Source organism: Morone saxatilis, unplaced genomic scaffold (assembly GCF_004916995.1).
Source record: "Morone saxatilis isolate NCDOM2014 unplaced genomic scaffold, NCSU_SB_2.0 Contig19, whole genome shotgun sequence".
Taxonomy (NCBI): Eukaryota; Metazoa; Chordata; class Actinopteri; family Moronidae; genus Morone; species Morone saxatilis.
Genome location: NW_023339751.1, coordinates 1968670 through 1992602, shown reverse-complemented (window position 1 = coordinate 1992602; position 23933 = coordinate 1968670). Strand labels below are relative to the sequence as shown.

The 23933-nt window shown below is 41.3% G+C and overlaps 1 protein-coding gene across 1 annotated transcript in view; it reads right to left on the bottom strand.

The window, feature by feature from the left end:
• The window catches only part of plekhh2 (pleckstrin homology domain containing, family H (with MyTH4 domain) member 2), a 31395-nt gene that overhangs the window by 1804 nt on the left and 5658 nt on the right, over positions 1-23933 (bottom strand). Inside the window, 29 exon segments of the mRNA XM_035663641.1 lie at positions 12-161; positions 552-638; positions 1785-1914; positions 2770-2906; positions 3014-3155; positions 3355-3452; positions 3543-3698; positions 4497-4674; positions 5483-5580; positions 6750-6929; positions 7375-7391; positions 8035-8092; positions 8094-8141; positions 8885-8992; positions 9943-10122; positions 10250-10330; positions 10826-10984; positions 11094-11180; positions 11278-11391; positions 12023-12159; positions 12246-12405; positions 12985-13079; positions 13157-13232; positions 13504-14378; positions 15226-15411; positions 15526-15607; positions 15808-15891; positions 16281-16430; positions 16528-16590. Of these exon segments, the coding sequence (XP_035519534.1) occupies positions 12-161; positions 552-638; positions 1785-1914; positions 2770-2906; positions 3014-3155; positions 3355-3452; positions 3543-3698; positions 4497-4674; positions 5483-5580; positions 6750-6929; positions 7375-7391; positions 8035-8092; positions 8094-8141; positions 8885-8992; positions 9943-10122; positions 10250-10330; positions 10826-10984; positions 11094-11180; positions 11278-11391; positions 12023-12159; positions 12246-12405; positions 12985-13079; positions 13157-13232; positions 13504-14378; positions 15226-15411; positions 15526-15607; positions 15808-15891; positions 16281-16430; positions 16528-16590 (4116 nt within the window).

Below are 23933 nucleotides of genomic sequence, written 5' to 3'. Positions count from 1 at the left end.
CTGTCACTTACCTTTGAGACGTCCATAGCAAACAGATGTTTCTCCGTAGGTTTGTCTTTGCTCGTGTTGGAACCGATGCTCTGTCTCACAACCAGCATGAAGTCCTGTTTGCAGCCTCCAAACGTCATCAGGTTCTTGTAGGGGTGGGACACCAGCGGTTTCTGAACACACGTATTTATATCACGATAATGTTTCTGCTCTGATAAAGAAAACAACTAAACTCACCCGACTAACCCCCATATATTGTATTCTTGTTTACATCTTCATATGTGAGCTCAGAGTTCCCACGTCTTAGTGCAACTAATGCAATGTGCATTTAAAGATATAAAGCCAGTCACACTGCATTAACTGAGCTAAATTACATAAACAAGTGATTTGCGACCACAATAGAAATCCAAGGTACAATATGTGCTTATTGCTTATCTTCACAGGTTGCATGAATACCACCTCTGTTCTCAGTAACTTTAAACAGGAAAGTCAAGTCAATAAAGGGAAGAAATCATGTCAACAGCTGCAGGGAGTTACACAGAAATGTACTCAGAGACACTTACAACAGAGTTGTGCTCCAGAACACTGATACCATCTTCATGCACAGCCAGCCAAACACGGACACGCTGCTCTGGAGACGGCGTGATGGACTGAAAACCAGAACCAGAGACAGGAAGTGAGATAAATAAATCTTAAATACATTTTCAAAAAAGTTAACATGATAAGACGCTAGAATTTATTCTGGCTCCCTGTAAAATTTAGAATAGAATTTAAAACCTCCTCCTCACCTATAAAGCTCTTCAATGGTCAGGCCCCTTCATATCTCAAAGAGCTCATAGTAACCCTATTACCCCTCTAGAACAACTGCGTTCTCTGAATGCTGGGCTACTTGGGTTCCTATAGTCTCTAAAAGTAAAAACGGAGCCAGAGCCTTAATTACCAAGCTCCTCTCCCTGTGGAACCAGCTTCCAGTTGGGTTCTGGAGGCAGACACCTCTCCACATTTAAGAGTAGCAAATGGCATACTAACATGCAGCATAGGTATACACACAACAACAAAAGGAAGAGAAAAATAATAATCATATAATCAGCCCTGAAGTGAAATGTATAAGATAAATTCACTCACCTACAGCAACTCCAGACAACAACACAGATAAGAAAATACACATAATACAGAAACAGAATAGAAAAATACATATAATGAAAATCTAATAATAATAATAATAATAATAAGAGTTGTATTTACATATGGATGCACAAAATACATATATAGCAGTATAGTTGGGCTATGAATATAAAGTACAGGTCTAATACTAATAATGTGCGTGTAGGAAATGATATAAATACATGTATGTGAAACTGTACAGTACGAGAGTGCATTCGAATATTAAATGGTGCAGCTGCTCAGGGACATATCACAGTGTCCTCACTGAACCGGGGACTGAATGTTTTGGATTGAATTTATTAAAGATGGTGGACTATAATTCTTTCAGGACATTTCATCTCAAGTACGACAATCACTGTAATTCAATCAACCTGCAGCGTGTGCTGTTCACCGCACCACAGCCTCAGCTCTGAAATCCCTCATCATGTTTTATCAAAAGTAAAATGTTCACGTACAGTACAGTCAGTTTTTGTTGATTCTGTATTCTGTTAGCTGTTCTGAAGATCTGAGCGCATAAAACATTGTACAGAGACTTTATTTAGTTTGTACGTTGCCCTTTGTTTGTTCGACACTGTATCGTTTCTTTAACGTGAGAGCAAATAACTCGGCTGATGATAACACAGTTCACCTACTTCTGCTTCGAACAGTTTGGCGCCAAAGAAAGGCCACTTCCTGGCAACGGTCAGGTAGATCCTGACACACTCTGGTGAACTTCGACCCCTGAGGGAGGCCCAGCGGGCGGAGAGACGCTGCAGCAGTTGTCTGAGAGGAAGGAGCCAGAAAATTCATTTGATTACCACAATCTGTCAGGACAACAGTGTTCATTTTGAATCTGGTTGCGATGCATTCAAAGACTCCTGTTGGTTAATTCTACCTCCTCCTGACTAAATAAATATAATATAAATATAATCTAATGTTTCCACAGCATGAGAGATCTGATTGGACTGGGTGAGCATGGATGTATGCTCAGGACGATGACGGGAAATTAAGGGGTTAACTGCTGAACAGCTTCCTGTCATGTAAAACTAAAGTTTATGACTGTGATTGCAGATCATAACAATATAACTGAGTTCATATGCAAAAGAGGGAGAATTTACGGTACGATGTTATTGCCTTAAAAAACACTCAGATACATTTATCCTGGAGGATAGCGTTAGATAGATACATATAGTCCTTATCAAACAATACATATTCATTAAAAAATGTTGAGGATAAACACAATAAGGTTGGAAAAATAACTTGACTATAACTGACTGCAGATGTGATGGAGGAAAAAAACATTCTGTAAGTTATTATAATAAGAAACACGCTAAAGTTTGCACAGAATACAGAGTTTATCTTTATGGATTATATTGATTCCGAATTGATAACTAGACCGACGACAAATAAAGTCCTGTATCTCGTGTTTGTAGAGTTACCTGTTTTTAAGGACACATTAGGAATTGTTAAAATGTGATATTTCTTATAGGGAGTTTGGTGCAGGTAGCTTTTAATTGGAATTTCTTTTTCTGATCTGCGATGCAATAAAAATATTTGTTCCTGCAACATGTGAAATATGATTTAGTGTCATTGTAAGAGTTTCAAGTATAATAATCATATGGTAATAATCATGCGTACCTGAGCTGCTCCTCAGATGTGGTCCGGCGGTAATGTTTAGGGTAGAATCTCTCCAGAACCTGTTTCAGGGTTTGGTTAGACTTGGTCGGGGCTGATCCAGGAGCAGAGAAGGGACGCTCAAAATCCCCAAACTCCACCTGAACACAGACACATATAAGTGTTAAACTATCTAAGAGTTTGTTGCTACTCCTTCTTCCATTAAAGGCAGCACAAACTGTTCAAAGATGTTTTTAACTTTTCAGACCTGGGCCAGCAGGGCAGCCATCTCCAGAGCCAGCTCCTTGTTGACGGGGAAGTGTCCCGCTACGATGGCCTCATTTGTCTGATAAGCCAACAGCAACCTCTCCCTCTCTGACTCCCCCCTGACCTGGGGAGAGAAGTAGAGCCTGGGGAGGGAAAGATGAATACGAGAGGTAGTAAAAGTGAAACAGAAGCAGATAGAAGGAGAGATGTTGGGAAATAATGGATGGAACATAATTGAACTTCCTCTGTTTGCTTGTGTTCTATTTCTAGAACAAAGTAAAGACACATTCATTCCTGAGTACATTTCTCTGTAAGATAAAAGCCTTTAACAAAAGGCTCTACCTGTTCTTGTAGGTGAGGCGGACCGTCCGGGTGTTTTCAGACTTGCCGGTGTGCTGCTCCTTCGAGGCTAGCTCCCACTTGGAGATAATGTCACAAATCTGCAGCTCGTATGAAGAAGACAAGATTTGTGTTAAGAAAATTGAACACTTCATAATAAAAATAATCATCCGGTGAATGAAAAGAAGCACCTTGATGCCTCCTTGCAGGCAGTGCTCCAGCTCTCGTCCAGTGGGGTCGTCAGTGTACAGGCTGAAACCAGACAGCCCCGTCTTCCTCATGCCGGTGTCCTGGTTGAGGCGACACTGGAACTCGTCCACTGTGGTCGAAGCATCGAAGCTCACCACCTGTGGGAATGTGATAAAATGCAGAAGATGACAGGGTTTCCACTCTTTTTAAGAAATCTTTTTCCAGGAGCTTTCCAGGACATTTGACTTGAGATATCTTGCTCATAAACAGTCATATCATGTACTTTGTAGGCCTAGCGTTTTAGCGACTTTGACTCCAGTTTTATGCCTAATTTTTTAACGATGAAGTGTCTCAGGTTCATTACGACACTGAAAGGTTTGTTCTGCTTGGCAGAGTTTGTTTGTATACTCTAGATTAAAGAGAGGTGTTTAAGTGCTTCTCTTTTTAGAATCCTAAAAAGATATTTATCATTCTCACTGAAAAAAATTGTCAATAACTACTTATTTCTGTCCAACAGTGCTGCAGGACCGGGCAGGAGAAGGAAAGATGATCGGCTTCTAGCAGCCTGGTGTTGCCTCCTTACAGTACTTTGCTTGGACAATAATAGCTATTATGACGAAACATAGTTGAATTTCCAGAGCATATTCTCTCCTAAATAATGAAGTTGTAGTTTTCCATGCATTGTAAACTTACGTCCTTCCATAAGTTTATGTTTTATGTGTCTTATGTAAGCATCTAGGCTATGATGTCAGGACTTTCTGCACCGACTGGGAGGGACCAAAAACACAAACACCCCTGCAGAGGAAACCCTGACTCAGAGCGTACAGATAGATGGTGGAGCAGTCAAGCATGAGAGCATGACGGATAAACACTGGATGCATGTGTGTTAACAGTGTGTGACTCGAGGCTTTGATGTAAGAGACTCAATCTGTCAGCGTGAGGTGAGGTGTTGTTACCTGGTAGGTGCTATTGAGGAAGTGAACAGGCACACTGAATGGCAGGGAGTGATGATAGGGATTCCTCAGCAGGATGGACAGGATCTCCATACGGGACGGCCTGGCCTGCCTCTCGCCCTTCTGCTGGGTCCGCTCCATGGAGCGCTGGCAGTAGATGGCGTACTTACCCACCTCGGTCCTGACAACAGAGACGATGAGACGGCGTATAAGTGGTGTGTACATCATACCATCACCTTCTTCACAAGTTTACTAAATGTTAAATTAAGTTAGTGTTCACCATTTATCTATGTTAATATATGTATGGAGAATCATTTTAATTTAGGAGCTTAAGGAGTGCTTTAAAAAATATAATTAAATATTTATAATAAATACCAAAATGACAACATAACAGCAGAATAGAAGCCTCCAAAAATACAAATAAAATATGTACAATAAGGCAAAAAAAATCTTGTCCGGGGAATCTGCAAGTTAACAGTGACACAGGATGATATTTTCAATGTGCAAGATAAAATCCAAGCGAAGTGCATTAATGGAGCACATATATTCAGGGAGGGTGGTGGAAGTCAGTGGCAGTTGCAACATTATCTTTATTAAAAAATATATATATATGATATATATATAGATATCTAATTAGCAAAGATTCATGGATCTCAATATAATAATACGATTTTATCTGGTGAACATTATTATGGTAAAATAATTGTACATTTCTATCAATATTGTATTTCAGCTGCTTGAATGTTGTATTTATATATATTTTTCTCTTTTTATTATATTTATAAGGGGGAGCCATTGTTCACATCAAACCTCTCCTGCTTTATATATACACTGCATGTGCAAATAAAAACGTTTAAAATAACTGTGGGGTTGTAGACCTACAAAGTACATGACATTTGTGTTTCTAAACTACTGTGTTTTCCACAGTTACTGTATGTTGTCCTTTGTGACGTTTAGCGCCTTGGTTCTTCGTGCTATCGTTCTCTCACCTGGAGTCGGCGTGTCTGTTGAGGTGAACCTGGAGCAGCCAGAGGAACGGGTGCTGAGGCAGAAACAGGCCCACACACAGGGCGAGAAACTGCCAGCCCTAAAGAATGACACACACACACACACACACACACACAGTCACAAATGGGTCAGGTGGTTCTCAACCTCCGGGTCGGGACCTCCACTGGTGGTCGCTAAAGCTTTACATACCTTCCTGATTTTAAGGCGTGCTAGAAAATGTTAAAAATATACACAGTGTCTCAGCATTTGGTTCACTTCTGTGGAGAAAAATAGATGTAGATTGTCTGATAGAACAATGGTCAAGTGTCTGGGAGAAGAAAACACTGAATCTGTCAGAAAAGAAGCTTATTAAGTCCGTATGATTGTTTTTAAATTAAATAAATATATGATACAGACAGAGAATTGTATGAAAAGTCCAAAACAGGAAATAATCTGCCCATAATTTATCCAAATCTCTCGTTTTACACAAACTTCCTGCAGTTACTGAGTTCACTGTTTGGGTTCATTGAACAGTTTTGAATTAATATAAAATATCCATAAAATATGTCACTGAGTCAGATTACTGAATGATAGAAAAAGGAAGGAAACACCAGTGGATCAGGAAGTTGTCTGTATAGAAAGCTTCAGACAGTTCCTCCTTTGATTCTGTTAATCAGCATCACTGAGTTCACTTGTGTTCACACAAAGGAGCTGCTGGGTTCTGTTATGACGCATTCTGTTGTCTCTTAATCCTAAAACATGATCACACTTCACACTTCATTTAACTTTACTGTAAATTCCCACTATATTCTGTTAAAGGAGGAGTAAAAACTCCTTTGGTCCTTGTGCAATAACCCTGCTTAGCATATTTTTTTAGCATTTGCACTTGTAATTGCAGCATTGTTGTTGTTGCATTATTGTGGGCTGTGTATTGTATGGACAGGAATCTTTTTGTTTTTGTCTGTACTTGTACTTTGTCTGTTCTCCCTCTGCTGGTGTTTCTGGTATATCTGGTTATTGCATATGTGACTTCAGGTTGACAGCTGATGGAAAGTTTCTGGTTTTTAAAAGCAGGAGTTGATTTCAGTCTCTTTTTTGAGATGAACTTTTCAGGACTTTCTCTAACATAAAAGCTTTTGGTAAACAACATAAGGGAGAGAAAAGACTCTCCAAAGTACAGTTTAGAACATTTTCAGACACCCTGTACTTCTGGTGGCTTCCAGTCAGCAACGTGTGCTGCTGCTGCCATCGTGTGGTGAGGATGCCAACCTGCAGGGGTCCTGGATGGCCGTGTGGCTGCCTCCTGCGGGTCTGCTTGATGAGCTGGCAGAAAAACTCATTCTGGAGCTCGGGGTGGGCCAGACACACCTGCAGGGCACTCTGGGCCAGTGAGACGTGGTAGTCGATGGCTGGAGCGTCGATGGCCACGTTGATGAACAGCTGACACGTCTGAGGAGAGAGGGGATGAAGGAGGAGGAGGAGGAGGAGAAGAGATCATCTGTGCCCATGATACATTGTTTAGATTTAAGCTACAGGAAACTTTAACCTGTTATTAACACAGATTACAGATTTACTTGAGTTACATGTGCAGCACAAGGCTCTAAAGTCTGGTCAAAGAATGTATTCCATGTGGTTGTAAAATATAACATTTTCTTAAATATCTCAGGATTATTTGTGCACATAGTTGAGAGCAGCTTTAAGTCAAGTCCCCTTTTGGATGAAAGCCTCTAATGTAGGAGTTTATTGCCAATTTAATGCCATAAAATAAGAATGCCAGACTGTTTTTTAGCTATTAGGAGCCAAAGTTGATCGGTGTCACCACTCTTATATTTCTGACATCTGTCACTGTTTCTGGAGTTAAGACTTATTTTTCTGTTTTGGTCGCCTGTCCGACGTATACTAATTTCATCGCTGTGGTGAAGCAAATCCGACGTTTGTGTTTATTAATAAACCTTTTACTACGAGCTGACAGAAGAGGAAAACAGTTTAGTTTTATCTCCACTTCCTTTGTTGCTTTCTGCTGTTTACAAGGTTCATTATTAAAAGGTATGTCAGCTCAGTTTATGTGAATTATTAAGGTTAAAATACCCTCTGCTCCACACTGTCAAACCAAACTCCATTCTAAAAACAGCTGTTTTATTGAGAGGACTGTAAAAACTTTATTTCCACCATCACTGAGACTCTTTGCGAGAGCGTTTGACACAGATACACATATTGGCTGTCCAGGTCCCTCGGTTTACCTTTTTCATTCTCTCTGCATATGGCCTAAAGCCACAGATCTCCTCTTTTACTGTCCTTCATTCTTTGGGGAAGTAAAGAAAACTGTAAACTTTTTTATTGTTTGTTTCTTCCAGGCATAGTACCACTATTTACAGCGCCTATTTCACCCAAAAGGGGCCTTCTGTTTTCTCATCTACAGAGGCTTGTGGACAAAAACTGCATATCAATGCTATGCATATGTGTGTATATGGGTGTGTGTGTGTGTCGTGTGTGTGTGTGCTGTGTGTGTGTGTGTGTGCTAATTGTGTGTTACTTCTTAAAGAGTTTTAACAGCCTTCTGTCTGCAGAGCTTGGTGACATGCACGTTAGGTATATAGAGGAGACGTCAGAGCATTCCTTACTGAAACACAACATTAGGAGATGTCTCCAGCTCTGAGAATTCTGAAAGGACAAAGAGGCAGAAGAGATGACTGTGGTGAAATGGTGCTCCACACAAAAGGGAAAAAAAGAAATTTTTCCTAGAATTTCCTTTATAAGAAATCTAGTAAAATAGTTGGAACAGACATGGCAAGGTTTCCACTCTTTAAGAAATAATTTTCCAGGACTTTTCCAGGTCCATTTTCCTGGAGTTGTTCTTGACAATTTAGGACAACACTTGCTCACATTGGTGGTCAGTATTTATGGGACCTTAGCTCTCCTTCATGGCACGCTTGGCTGTTCTCGCCACAGCCAAGTGAGTGGAGCTAAAGCCTCCGGTGAATTGACTACAGTTTTCCTCGAACTGTAACATTAACTTGGCCACAGCTCATAAAAAACAATTCAAATCAGGGAGGATTTATTTTATTTTACAGCGTTAGCCTAGTGAAAGTGGAAAGAGAGTGTTGCATGTACAATTAACATCACTGTGCATGTATCAACCACAACAATGAATTAAATGTAATCATTAACAGGCTCTATGAATATCTGACCATCTACAACATTTCCAAAATAGACTTGATGCCAAAAGGTCGCTGCAAGTGGTGTAAACAGCTCAGATGATGGGATCAGATGAATTTCGGTCTGTATGTAACAGCATTTTTTTTTGCTATAGCAGTTATGATTGGGATGTATGAAACTAGCATGTCAGCTATTAGTAAAGCACGATTAAAGACACAACAGAAAAGAAATAATTAGTGGGACTCACTTGGATCTCCATCCAGCTGGAAAAGTTTTCCCACTAGTTGTTCGAACTCCGTGCCGACTTTACCCACTGTGCTCCCCGCTGCCACAGACAGATGGTACAGCCACGAGTCCTACAGACACACACACATTAACATCAGCGATACCAGAGCCTCATCAAATAAACAGACCAACAGCACAACACATTCTTACTGACAATGTGAGGACTTATGATACATTTTTAGTTTGAACCTAAATCAGCATCTTAAAGGTTTTTTTGGGCCTGTATAAAGAGTTATAATATATCCTTACAATGTTTAAAATCTACCACTAAATTCACTGCAAACCAATTTTTTGTCATCATGCAAAAACACTAAGATGGCATTGAAGTTGCATTGAACTGCGTCTTTTTGATAAGTTGCACTTAATGACAGGTAATTTAATGAGAAACTTGTGCAGGATCTTATTCATTCATTCTCTGTGGCAGGGAGGCAATTTCTTTTTATAAACCACAGCCAAAAGAAACTAGATCATTATTAGGCTGTATGCATGGAGATGATGATGAGAATTTCACTCGCTGCTCTGGAAAAAATAGACGCAATGCAGAAAAGATCACTGCAGTCAGTTCCTCTTTACATCTGGTGAACGTGCTTTAAAATGTTTATCCCACCGACAGTTGAGTTTCAAACAAGAAAATGCACCTATAGGTTTACGTATATCTGAGTGAGGGGATAAATACAAACATTTCCAGGACAACACAGATTATTTCCAGGATATTTGGTCATTTTATTCAAATTCCAGGTGTTTCCATGACTGGGAAATCTAGTGTCTAAATTTCCAGGTCTTCCAGGTTTTCCAGGACGCTGTTGTGATTGGTAAAAACACAAGCAATGTGAGACTCAAGACAGGATCTTGATAAGAGAAAACAGGCAGTCTATATTTGCCAAAATGGGTCAAAAAACAGGAAGTAAAGTAGAAGACACGAAAGGAGGAAAAGGAGGAAAACTACAAAATAAAAAAGGAAATAACCAACGGAAACCCAAAACTTATCTAACATAAATGTATCTTTCTAGCAGAGGCTGACCTTTTCGTGGCGGGACTCGATGAGCAGGTAGGTGGGGCCTTGCTCCTGCGGCTGGATGGCGATGGTGAAAGGTGCTGCCTGCAGGCCCCGCCCACATGCCTTCAGGTCGTCGTCTGAATCTCTTGACCGGTCTACCTCCTCCACCCGGGCCTCCCACAGTTTGATCTGACCCAGGGGGAACTGGGAACACACACATAAACACACACACACTCAAATAATAGTTTTCAGTACGTCACTTCAGGTAAAACATCACAGATCTTCCTCTATATTCTTTAAATATTAAGAGAGGTTTTATGTTGGATCTTACCTTGTCCTCTTGGCTGCGGAAATAGTACAAGGTTTTGCCAATCAGAGCACACCAAACCCGCTTAGAGTAGCCATGCTTCACCTGAAACAGAAGAAATAAAAACAGAGTGACAGTGTAACAGTTAACAGTTGAATATGAGGTAGAAATGTGGGTGAAATCTGTTATTGCAGACAAAACCTTGGTTAGTTATGTCTGGGTTGCAACTCTTTAAGAAATCATTTTGCAGGGCATTTTCCATGAGTTTTTCTTGACAGTAAAGCACAGGACACAAACAGTGATCACTGACACTCTTTCCAAATTGACCTTTTTCACAGCAGCCATTTTGACATGAAACAGTAGGGTAAACACAGGTCAAAACTTTTTTGCCTACAGCTTTCCTCTAACTGTAATATTAATTTAGCCACAGCACAGGATAAAATACAACTAAAATTTTCCAGGGCAACACAGAATATTTCCAGGATATTTTGTCATTTTAATCAATTTTCAGGTGTTTGCATGAAGTGTAGGGAACCCTGTATGCGGTTTGTAAAATCATATTTTTTTCAGTGCAAAGGTAAATTTAATAAGCTGTTGGACCTTGACGAGCAGTCCCTTCATGCCGGGGCGAATATCCGGCTGGGTGAAGAGAGGACTGGCAGCTTTCACCCTGAGCACGCTCTGCAGCACCCTGAGCCACTCCTCCAGCAGGTTGGGAGAGTCCGCCTTCAGGTAGTACACCCGCTTCCCCGTCACTATCTACACAATAAGGACAACACGAGTGAGAGTGAGGATGAGCGAGGGAATCAGAATCCTCTTCCTCGAGATCGGACTACATGTCATTTTGTTCGAATAGACGTTCGGATACCTGGAGAACTTGTTTTCCCTCGCCGCGAGCGATGCTGCTGGTGGCGTTGACTTCGATCTGACCCTGAGGCTTCCTGATCACATCGCTCTGTGGGAGAATGATTACGTTACACAGACACATGTTATTGTTCACGTATACATTTAATGAAACAAAATGAATGAAAAACATGTTGTATAAAACCCACAGGTGATTTATAGTAGAGCAGCTCTCCATCTTTGAGGACAAACCAGCGTCTCTTCCATGTTTTCTTCCAGGTCTTCACCATTTTCAACAGGTAGCCTGACTTCTCCATCGGTTCCTAAACAACAACACTCATCATTTATAGACTCCACAATGAATGGGTTATTAACCATTTTAACCAATTTATTTGACTTTATGTCTGAAATAAAGTGTATTTAGATTTTTATATGTGAAAAAAAACAATGCACAAGCAGAAATAAGAATATAAATAAACAAAAGTAAATGTGTAAGGGTAAGTAATGAAAGAATGTATTTTGAACGTCACTGTTTGCCTTTATTATTATTATAATCATTTTCCAATCTTTTAAAGGACCAGTGTGTAGGAGTTAGTGCCATCTAGCGGTGCCTCCCCTTCCAAGAGCAAAGAAGAAACTACTAAGGACAAAATTGTACAAGAAACTAAATCTGAACTTTTGGCAGATGCAATCTCAAACTTCACACCTTTAAAGGACTAGTGTGCAGGATTTAGTTTGGCGTCTGTATTTGATAACCTTGGAATGAGAACGAGCTGTGAAACACATGAAAAAAATGCTCCTATCTAGATGTTTGGTTTGTGTCTTGCGTCCCTGTTTGTACTTTATTTTACTGTTTCATGTTTGCCTCCAGCTCTATAGGAGTCGTGTTAAGTCACTGCTGATGAAAACTTACATTCAGGTGATCAATCTCCCACACATTTCACACTGACTCACACTCTTGCCGTTGTCACTGGCTGCAGAGCAGGTCTTTGGGAGTTTCTGCTCCGGTTCAGAGCACTCTGTGTCGGTGGAGTAGGCATCAGGAGGGATGGCGTAGTCGCTCTCTGATGTCATTGAAGACATGGACACAGCTGGAGAAGAAGAAGAAGAGGAAACAGTTGACAACGTAATATAGACTCATAAACATCCACAGGCTTCCAGTACGTGTGTGTCGTACCTCTCTTGAGAGAGCGCGGGCTGCCCGGGCTGCTGTCCTTGCGGGAGCTGGAGGAGGTGTGAGAGCTGCGGATGGAGCCGTCCTCCTCTCCTGAACTGGATGACTCCTCAGAGCTGGAGGACTCATCTGAGAACGGGCTGCTGCTCAGCAGAGTGGCTTTCTGCAAGAGCGAGACAGAGCGGTGGTCGACGCAGTATCGGTACTGTACACCAGTGGTTCCCAACCATTTTCCTTAAGGGACCCCTCTTCTATCATTGAGTAAACTGACGACTAGGACTGCCCTTGAAATGTCGATGATTCAAAGCATCAGTGGAGAATCTCTGCACTTTTGTTTTTTAGACAGCAACTTTACAAACTGAGTCTCAAAACTGAGTAAGAGACATATTCTTATGGATATTTAGATTATATTTAAGGCACAACAATAACAGTACAGAACAACTGATAAACTGTGCAATGAACCCAAACAGTGAATTTGATTGACTGATTTTGAGCAGATTATTTCCTGTAAATATTGATCAGAGATGAGTTTTCCTGATATTTTTAGGAACTTTTTATACATCTTTCTGTCTGTATTATGTATTGTTTTTATCTTACACGCCTTAAATTCAAGAAGGCCCTGTGAAGGGTCGGGAACCAGTGCTGTACAGGCTTACACAGATAATCAAAAACACAACATGAGAATGAAGAAGCGTTCAAAATGAATGTAGCAGTAAGTCCTGCAGTGCAGAGTTGCACTTACCCCCTTCAGAGTAGTGTAAACTGGTGTGGTCATGTTTTTATAGATGAGGGATGTGTACATTACAAAGGCAGGGTAGGAGGACTGGAGGGAGGGGTCTGAAACACAAATCACAGTGCAGTTAGTTAGTTTTTCAGCTGCTGATGAATCACCCCCCTTTTTTCCGTCGTCTTACCTCTGCTAGCGGGGTCTGAGCAGGACGTCTCCGACAGTCTGATTCCTGATTTAGCCACAGCGTAGATACGACTCTCCTGTGGAAGAAAAACGTGAGAAAGAGGCTGCGAAGTGTATAGGAGAAACTATACTGGGTGGCTGGGAAACGCCTCTATCTAGAGCCAGTGTTTGGGTTACTGTAGAAACAGGGCGGTTCAACATGACGGACCCACAGTGTTGCTGCTAGTAGATCCTCTTAAATGTTACACAGTGGACCTTTAAGGATACAATTGTGAACTAAACATTGACTTCTACCTGACATCTTTAATGATCCAGACTCACTTTAGATCAATCATTAGATTATCTTACCCAGGAGGGCAGCCGGTGTAAAGGGGGTGTTGGAGGTTTGCTGCCAGGTGCTGAGCTGTCACAGTCTTGCCTCTCTGAACCAGGTTCAGGTGGACCAGGTGAGCTGAGGAGGACCTGAGGAGGTGTGTCCCTGCCCGTCTCCATGCCGACCTCCTGCTCCTGGTCGAGGTCAGTTTCCTGTGGCCGGAGGGGGCGCAGCATGCTGAGAGCGTTGCGCGTTTGTCCGTACGCCGCCTCGCTGCTGATAGGCGGCTGGCTCAGGTGTTTCTTGGCCAGAGCCACGTTCATCAGCCCGAACCCTGCTGGGGTCCGCAGGCGAGGCTGTTTAGGCGAGGCGGGGTTGTCCCTTGAATCCTGGGGCGGGTTGGGTCGTTTAGGCGTGAGTGCTGGTGTGAGGATGGGGCTGGGGGTGTTGGGCTCACTGGAAGAGGATGAGGAGTCAAGTCTCTGCGACTGGAAACGTTTGTTGAGCTCCTCAGAGGTGCAGTCCTCCAGCTTGGTCCTGTGCGCCTCCTCCTCTCCCTCCTTACACCCTCCCAGCGCCCCGTCTGAGGAGCCCAGCAGGCTGAAGCTGGGCCGATCTGCACGCTGCATGTCATCGTCAAACAGGGAGCTGCTGTCGTCTGAGGCAGTCAGGTAGGTCTCGCTGCCGGGGCGGCTGAACTCCAGACCGCCTCCTCCTCTTCCCTCACACCCTCCTCCTCCTCCTTCCCCCTCCGATGCAGCACTGGAGAGCACGGAGGAGACGCCACGGGACTCAGGTCCACATGCGTTCTCGCCCAGGCTCTCAGACGCGCTGTCTTCCTCCAGAGTCCGGTCGGATCTCTGCACTTCACCGTCTGTCCCTGAGGACGCTGTGAGCTTACTGTTCTTCTCTGTCAGAGAAAACACAAATCCAACAGCGTTAATATCAATAAAGTGGAGATCATGAAACAAAATCAGTGATTTTCAAAAAACTAAAATCTATTTTAAACATAATATAGTTTTCAATTTGAGCTCAGTTTCATTTTGTATGGTCACATTCCTACCAATCAGCTGATATGCATTAAGAATGAAGTTACATACGAGTTTATTTCTACTTTATTCAAACATAAAGATATAAATTAAAGTCGAGCGTGTAACATTTAGGAGGATTTATTGGCAGAAATTGAATATAATATTCATATAGCCAAAGCAATAATTTAAAAAGTTCCAAAAATGATCAGTAAAACTCATCTCTGATAATCAAAAGCTCTCAATTTACACAAACTTCCTGCAGTTATTGTGTTCACTGTTTGTGTTCATTGTGCAGTTTATCAGCTGTTCTCTACTGTTATTGTTATACATTGAATGTATAAATTGAGAGAGAATTGAATAAAATCTGAAATACTATATCATTATATCATTATATGTGACTAAGTCAGGGGTCGACAGTTGACAGAAAAAGGTCCCTTAAGGAAAAAGGTTGGGAGTCTTATGTAATTCAGTCACTGGGGATTTCCAGATATCCTGTTATTCCCAATGCTCTGGCCCTTCAGTTAAATAAAATCAAAGACGTTTACAATGTTCTAAGTGAGATACAGTTAGTGGTAAAATAGTAATGCAGTGAAAACCTTAACACACAAAGGATATGACCTAATGGCTAAAAAGGTCTTCTGAGTCACTTTCCATTTTCCACTCAAACAAACGTGCCTTCCTGTGTCCTGTTTCCACATCCACGGCTGTGAATCTACGGGGACTCACCAGTTTTGTCTCTGCCCTCGGTCTCTCCCTGGGTGCTCAGGCTCCTCTGGGAAGGTGCTGGTCCAGTGAGGACCTGGGGGTTCTTCCCCCTCACCTGGAAACAGCCAAACGTCAGGCTGCTGAGACGTTGCGCCTCCCCCGGTCTGCAGAGGACTCCTCGACCACCCCCGCACTTCTGCTCAAAGGCTGCAAACACAAACATGTTTGATGTGTGTGTTTGCTTGCACATGCACATAATCAAGCAAATTTTGACATAAAATGACATCTGAATGGATGACTGAAGACATAAAAGGCTCTTACCCTGAACTTGTTTGTGTAACTCCTCAATCTGAGCCTCCTGTTGCTTGTTTGTTTCTCTCAGTGCCGCGTTCTCAACCTCAAACTGAAGAATAAATATGTTTCAACATAAAACTGGGGTATTTTCCAGGGTGAAAGATTTGTACTGTTTTTAAACCCTAAGACTAACTGTGCTTTATGGCAATAAACAAGATACTGGTGACTCTGTCTTACTATCTAGCTTACATTTTCCATTAATATGAATCAGTTTTTTCAACTTTATAACAAATGCTATAAATTATTCACCTCTGACAGCTTTAGCATCACCCATTCCTTGATCTTAGCGGCCTTTTCCTCCACCGTTTTGGCGTCTTGAAGTCGGATCTGTTTCTGGAGAAAGAGAGCAGACAGTTTTGGGACTCATTGTATTTCAATAAGGACAGGAAATCCAAAATGACAGCTGAGAACAAGGATAAAAACACAAGTGCAATGTCCTTATTCGAGGATTACAAGATTACAAGGATCTTTCCACAGTGGCCTGAGAGTTTGGTATGTTTCCATTTGAGTTTGGCTCTCCTTAACTCTTGCTGACATACAGTATAAGATTATTGTCCACATTGCCAGAGCAGCTGCTTTCCAGTTTTTTAGCTCCAATACTGGCTGTTAGCATGCCACATCTTCCCCTACATACATTTGCACTTTGAAAAAACAGACAAAACCACATCCACTGGCACTACATCTGTCACTTTGATGAAATTCTTCACATGCACACGCTCTACCTGCTCCTCCAGCTGCTGCTCCAGCTGGCCGATGACGTCCTCCTTCTCCTGCACCAGGGCCTGCAGCTCCTGGCACCGCTGAAACAATCGCACCTCCGAGTCTCCGGATGGACTGTCTGGAGCTTTCAGCTTCTCCTCCATCCACTGCACCTGGAATCACACACACACACACACACACATACTGTATAAAAACACACATATGTGCACATGGCCACACATATATACACACTTTTGTTTGCATCCTTACCTGCTGGTGAGCGGTGAAGGCCCGTTTTTCTGCATCGATCACCTGTGTCTCCAACTGCTGAATCTGGGAAAAGAAGAGCACAAGATGGTATTTATCTCACATTATTTTAATTTGACCTTTTTTCTTGTGATTTTTTATTTGTTTTATTCCACTAATTTCTTACAATAGGCACAATTCCCACTCTACATAGTAAGATCTGATCCGTCTGATCTAACATTAGTCCTCTATTTCCCCTCAGCTCTTCTTCTGTATACACATGGAGGTGAAATATCAACTCCACTACAGCCCCAAACACAACAGCACCAAATAAAGACAAAGAAAGTGCTGCGTGCAACATCTGAATGAGAACCAGTCGAGATAACGCCGCTGCGCCGGAGAGGAGCAGATGCTTTGCAGCTGGTCTTGAGTATTTATGACTCAAAAGAATGTTTAGAATCACAATCAGGATACTCAGAGTCCACAGATGTATCTTAACATTTATAACATTTATATGGTTTTTCAACATTAACATGAATTATTTCCTTATATATAATATTTCTTTTTTTAAAAGTGGCAGATTTATATCTCATTGCTTCAGCTTGTAGCACAATCTGCTGATAATGGTGCAGTTATACCAATATATACAATATATATATACAGTATGCCGGTATTGATGATCATGGCGATATTTAAAAAATATTAATGTCATGTTAATAATATACATATAATGTTTCTGTTCTCGCTGTACACTCTAGTTGTTCTTTTGTGCACTTCTGTATAGTTATGGCTGCAGACTCTCTATCCACCTCCTTACACTTTTATTCTGAGTGTAATTAATTTACCAAAAAGAGACAAAACACACAATAAAAGTTGATGAATTTGACTGATAGCAATTTTTAAAGATATTGCAATATTATCCTTATCGTGAATTCTTTTGCCAACGACAATCATGGAGTGAAAATCTGATATTCTGACTGTCCCAGTTTGAGTTTTTACATAATTTAAATGAATTATTATCAACTTTTATTGATAGCACAATACAGCAGGACAGGAAATGGGGGGAGAGGTATTACATGTGACAACAGTCATCGGTAAGAAGTGGCGTGTGTTGTAACTATTTACCTAAAAAGGTACTCCACATGGCAATAATCATCAATAACATCAAATATGCTTTAACAGAACATTATTGCAATTATGAAATCAAGAAATTATGATTGAAAATTCTGTCAAAACAATTGTCAGTATACTCACGATATAATTTTCTCACAATGTTTTTAACAAAGACAAATTATAACTGAAAACGATTACTTTATTTCTTTATGAAATTAAAGAATCTTTTTATTTCTGAAGTTGATGACTTGATACAGCAACAAAGTCAAAAGTAGATGGCGCCCTCTGCTGTTTAAAAAGAGTATTCATGGATTTTTCGTGCCACCGATTTTAATCTTCACTTTCGTAATTTAACTGTCTGTCAATGTCTTTACATTCCTTATTGTTTGATTAGCGTGTTTGTTTGCAGTGTTATTTAATGTAAGATTTAATATAAGATCTACATACGCTGTAACATATTTCAATAGAGTCATTCCACTGACTATCTTTAGCTCTGTTTGTGCCAGAAGGTCAGTGCCTTAAAAAATGATCCAGCACACTCCCCTAACTATAAAATGCAGAGCAGACTCCATTGCCAAGAAGAAACTGCCAATTATTTTTGCTAGCGGCTCCATTTGTTTACAACGCTGACACCTACGTCTCAGTGCGGTTTTACTTCTGCAGAAGTGCTGCATGTAGCACCTTCGGCCAGTTACATAAGGACGATGATGAGGTGCCACATCTACAAAGGCACAAGCGGCTCTTTGTGTGCTAAGATCAGAGCAGAGTGTGTGCAACCTGGTAGGAAAGTGTTAAAACTGCAGCAACACCAGAGGTCACACGGCTGCAGCACGCACAGCGTACACACTGGACGCGTGCATGCACAGGGAGGAAGAACCCTGTGGGAATGGAGGAGAGAGATGACTTTATGAGCAACATTCCTCTGAAATTCCTCGGCTCAAAGTGGCGGAAGCAGCAGAGAGACCAGTGTCTTCTGAGGAAAAGTCTCTCAGTGGCTTCATGAAGGAAAGTATGTAGGAATGTCGATGGAAATCCTCCGCGTAGCAACTCCACAGCCAGCACGGTTAGAATATTTTGCTACATGTGCACATACACACGTACAAATTAGAGGAAATTTTTAACAATCCCTTTGGGGGGAAACTGGGCTGACACACCAGACAATCGGATGTGGCTAAAAATAGGACCCTGAAGATAATGAAGGAAGTCATTTATTGTAGAGCAATTATATAAACAGCGAACCGAAGATTCACAGGTTGATCCAGATATAAAAATAAAGTCCACCAGTCACTAAAACAGCAGTGGCTCCTGCAGGAAACTACCTGTGCCGGCACCTGTGTGCAACTACAGAGCCTTTACAGGATTTCTGCAACTTTGCAATAAAATTTCAGACTTTTAATGACGTCTTTAATTCGACTTAGACTGTGATTTAATACAATGACAGAAAACCAGTAGGGCCTAGTTTATTTTGAATTACTTCATTTTTTTCAGTGCTTCTCAGCATTATAGTAATAATTTCTATTTATATAATTAATTATATTGAAACGACCTGAATGCAGCTGAATGAGAAATAAGAAAAACGATGGATGCATTAAAGCATCGGTTCCCAACCTCCACTGGGGGTCGCCAAAGATTCACAGGGGCTCGCAAGTCCTTCTTGATTTTAAGGTGTGCTAGAAAACTTTAAAGATATACACAGTAGGTCTATATATGTAAAGTAAATTGTCTTATAGAACAATGGCGTCAGGGAAAAAAAGCACAGAATTTGTCAGAAATAGAAGATTTATAAAAAATAGATAAAACAGACGGAGAATTGTATAAAAAGTTCCCTAAACTGCTCAAAATTCCTCCAAATCACCCGTTTTACACAAACTTCCTGCAGTTACTGAGTTCAGTTCTGAATATAATATGAAATATCCATAAATATTATGTTTACTAAATGATAGAAAAGGGGTCCCTTGAAGAAAAGGGTTAGGAACCACTGCATTATTAAGAACCAACCACTGTGTAGTGATTTAATGGAATCAGTGGTTGCAGATTGTAACACTCTCACCTAACTCAGGCTGTCTTTGGACAGATATTGGGATATGATTTGTGATTAGTGTGAGATTGATCGATTAATTGCACAGCCCTGCACCCAACCCTCACGTTCCAAGCGTGCAGGAGAAACTATGATTGAGACTGGCATGGCGGCGCTCCAGTTTTCCTCTGCTGCTGTTAACTTCCAGAGACCAGAAGAAGTGGACCCAGCTCAGTCCAAAAGCAGCCACACCCTGCCAGAGCCACTCAGTGTTTCCACCGCACAGCGCTCTAAAGTGGGAACGAGGCCTTTATGCAGCCACAGTTCCACTTGACATTTCAGTGTGATTCTGGAGAGTCTTCTTCTATTATGAGCTCATGTCACTGTATGTCCACGCTTTCTTGTGAGTGTATTTATGTCAGTGGAACCTGAGTGCTTATTTTTCACATTGTTGGTTTTGGAGATATTGAGACCAAATGCTGATTAAAAACTGCACTGAAACAGAAAATCTACCAAAACAGGTCACTTTTGCTTCGAAAAAGCATTTGCCGATGGAACAGTCTTTTATGTTCGGATCAAAAGCAAACATGAAGAAGGTTAATATATCTCACACAAGCGCACACTCACTTTATATAGATCCTCCGCTGAGCCCGCAAACGACAAACCACATGTGGCTCTCTCAATAACAGATATAGCATCTGGCAGAGAACAGCATGTTAATTACAGGGCCATGTATACTGTAGGATAGAGCTGGAGACGACACACACACACACACACACACACACACACACACACATACACACACACACACACCAGACATAACATACAAAAAGCCATACAACACCATGTCTGATGAGGGATATTCTCCTGTGTGTCATGGCGTGCAAGTGTGTAGCTTCCTCTTCATATGTTATAATAGGATGGAATGAGGCCCTGGGTGTGCTGTGTCATATCCTGGTGGTACACACACACACACACCACTCCTGTCTAGTCTGACATACACACACACGACACGTGACCACAACCTCTTGAAACCGCTCTATCACCTCTGCAGTCCCAACTTCCCCCCTTCATGATCCAAACTCCAGGCTCAACTTCCATTCTCTGAATTCCACAACCGGCGCTCTGTGGCCAAACCTCCTCCCTGAACCCATCCACCTGCCCACCTCCGCACGATGCCCTCACCCACCATCGCTCCATTCCGCACCAGGACAGCCACGCTCACAAAGCCCCTTTCGTAGATGTTACGAGATTCAGCATGCTTGACCTAGCAGTTACCAGTTTAATAACCAACACTTGCAAAAAAAAGGAATCTTCAAACAAGCAAAACTGGGGAATTTAGTTTGTATTTTTTGGGTCTAAAAAGAAAAACTAATCTTGTTGGATAAACATGTTTGCATTAAAAGAGTCTTAACTCATAATAAGATATTGGAAGTTAATTATTGAGCCCATTTTAACAGTAACAACAACCATGTATCCATTAAACTATGTCACTTAGTCAGTTTACTCAATGCATAGAAATGGCGTCCCTTGAGGAAAGGAGGCGTTGGGAACTACTTGCCCAATTATTTTTACTCACTCCAGCATACACCATCCTGCTGCCGGTTAAATACAAAGCAACAACAAAGCAGGTCTCCTAATTAAGGCCCAATATTAAAGAAGACCTAACTTTACTTCAGAAATAAGCATGTTTACAGCCTACAAAACACGTTTTGTTTCTATAAATCCAATTTTGCCTTTTTCAGGAAAAACTCTACGGGGGAGAATTTTAATAACTCACCGTTTGGATTTATATTAAGCTTAAGTTATAGCATAAAATCTTTAATTACAGTGTGGCTGTTTCAGCTACCAGGCTTAAAATGGCTCTCAGAAACGTATGGGGTATGCCGTCACGGAACGACGTCCATATTGTAATCATAAAATTGATGGTAAATCCTTACTAAATACCAAAAAACGTGTATTAATCTGCAGCTGGAAACTAGCGCCCTAACCGAATGCCACCATTTACTCCTGGTTATCAAAGGTTGCTGAACACTTACAGTCCCAGCTGTTTGTTAGAAATACTAATAAACTAATTGCACCAATATGTTATAAAGCGGTCTTGAGTTATAAAAGTGTTGGACACTAAATGTTGATACATTCTTTACAGGGGGGTTGAAGGTTCGTGGTTTTCCTCAGGCAGGAGTTAGAACAAAAATGATCAGCAAGTGTGGTTAAAGGTTGGGACGGGGGAAACAGAAAATGTAACACACACGCTTCTTTTGTCTCCATCATGGAGATGCGCTAGCCCAGTGTTACAAGCTGGAGCCCCGACGGCCCAAAACTAACGTCCCTCCCGGAAACAGCCTGCACGCACACACGCATTATCTATTCGCGAGTTCTCACTGCTCTTTATGTTAGGACCGTTTGTAAATGACTTGATCTGGCCATTACACACACAACATGCACACACTGAGTGTTCAAATGGCAAACTCACTTCTTGGTGCAACACAACACACTATTACTTAAACTGTATTTCCTCCCTTGGGCAGCTCAATCCTTACACAAGGCTTCATTTTTCTCTCTTTCTCCTTCCCCCTCACCCCCCTCATCCGAAGGCTTTCTAGAGGACTGCAGCAATTTGCCAACTCTACCCGGACCATGTTGAGTCATTTTCAAACTGATCAATTTAGACAGCTTCATTTGTGGATTCAAAAGTATAAAAGCCATTTAAAATAAACATACTGAGTTTTAAAAGGTCCCAGTGTGAGAAATGTAATCATAATATTCATATGTTTCATCCCCCCCCCCCCCCCCCCCCCCCCTTTATGTGTACAATCAGGGGTGTGTCCAGACTGGGGGGGCCACAAATGGGCACTGACTTATGCCTTGGGGGGCAGCCATGAAGTATTGTGTCTAAGCTTCAGTCATCCCATTATCAATTTTAACACTTTATGGACCCCAGTATGCAGAAATATTCAAATAAAGGCCTTAGGCGAAGTTTTGGTTGCAATCTGCAAATTCATTTGCCAAGATGCCACTAAATCTTACACACTGGTCCTTTAAAGAAATCTTAATGACAATAAAAAAGGGTGTTGTCACTAAAACAATATCCATCTTTACCACCAGTCACATTGGATTAAAACTCATTTCCGTATTTATGTAAACAAGCACAGACTCTGCCAGGTGGGTTTTGGTGGGGGCTTTTTGCCTTTATTTCATAGGAATAGCTCAGGATGAAAGGGGGAGAAGAAGGGAGTGACATGAAACACCCGGATGGGCTGGCTACAGAAGCGACACAACCTTTTGTAGAATGGGTGCCAGCTTTAGTTGGGTGAGCTATCAGAGCACCGGGTATGATGCAACCATCTTCGGCTGAATAGTTTATGAATTTTAAGCCAAAAAACCACTCATACTAGTTTGCGCTGCTATTTACTCTTAAAACAACCATGACTTGGGGCTACATTTTTAAAGAAATTAGCCATTAATGAGGTAATAGCTTCAAAATAAGGACCTTTTGTTGCTTTTACAAATTCATGACTGGATGTGAATCTTCACATTTGTTTGATAATTCTATTCCTAATACTTTCTCCAAAGATGCTGTAGATCTGAGTCTTGACTCTATTCACTCATGATTATACAGACTGGCCCTCCATATAGTTACGCCAACAGTTTTTGAATCACCGCTCAAAAAATTGCCTTTCTTGCATCCTTTGTATTAGCATAGCCTCACAATGAGGATATTAGGGGGGGATTTTGTTGCAGTGACGTTCATGCTTTCCCCCCACAGCTCTAAACAACAATCTTTGGCCGAGGCAGTGGAGCCACAGCGGAGAAAAAAAACATCAGCGGGGTCTGGATGTTAACATGATGAGCCATAGCATTCAGGAGGTCAGTCTAACACAACAACCTGAAATAAAGCTGCATTAATATTTAATAATACAATACATATAAAAATAATCATGATCCAGGCTGCATACTTGATAATGCTCACACTGGTGCCATGGTTGAATAAATGCTGTATCTGCATGAATCAGCAAGTATGGTCTGATTTTGGAATGGATAATCAGTTAGTTTGGGTTACTGAGAATTTACAGATGCTTTTTCCATTACAAGCCCGAAGACTGAAACTTCTGGCAGGATCGCTGAATCTTTTTTGAAGTTAATGGAATTAAACTGATGCAAATTAAATATATTAATATTAAGCTTATAATAGTCTGTGGTCCAAAGTATTTGGTTGTCATTATTTGGTCTTGAGAGAAGATTTGAACTCTTTGAACTCTGATCTTGACTAAATCCGTTTTGTAATGCGTGCGTGTGT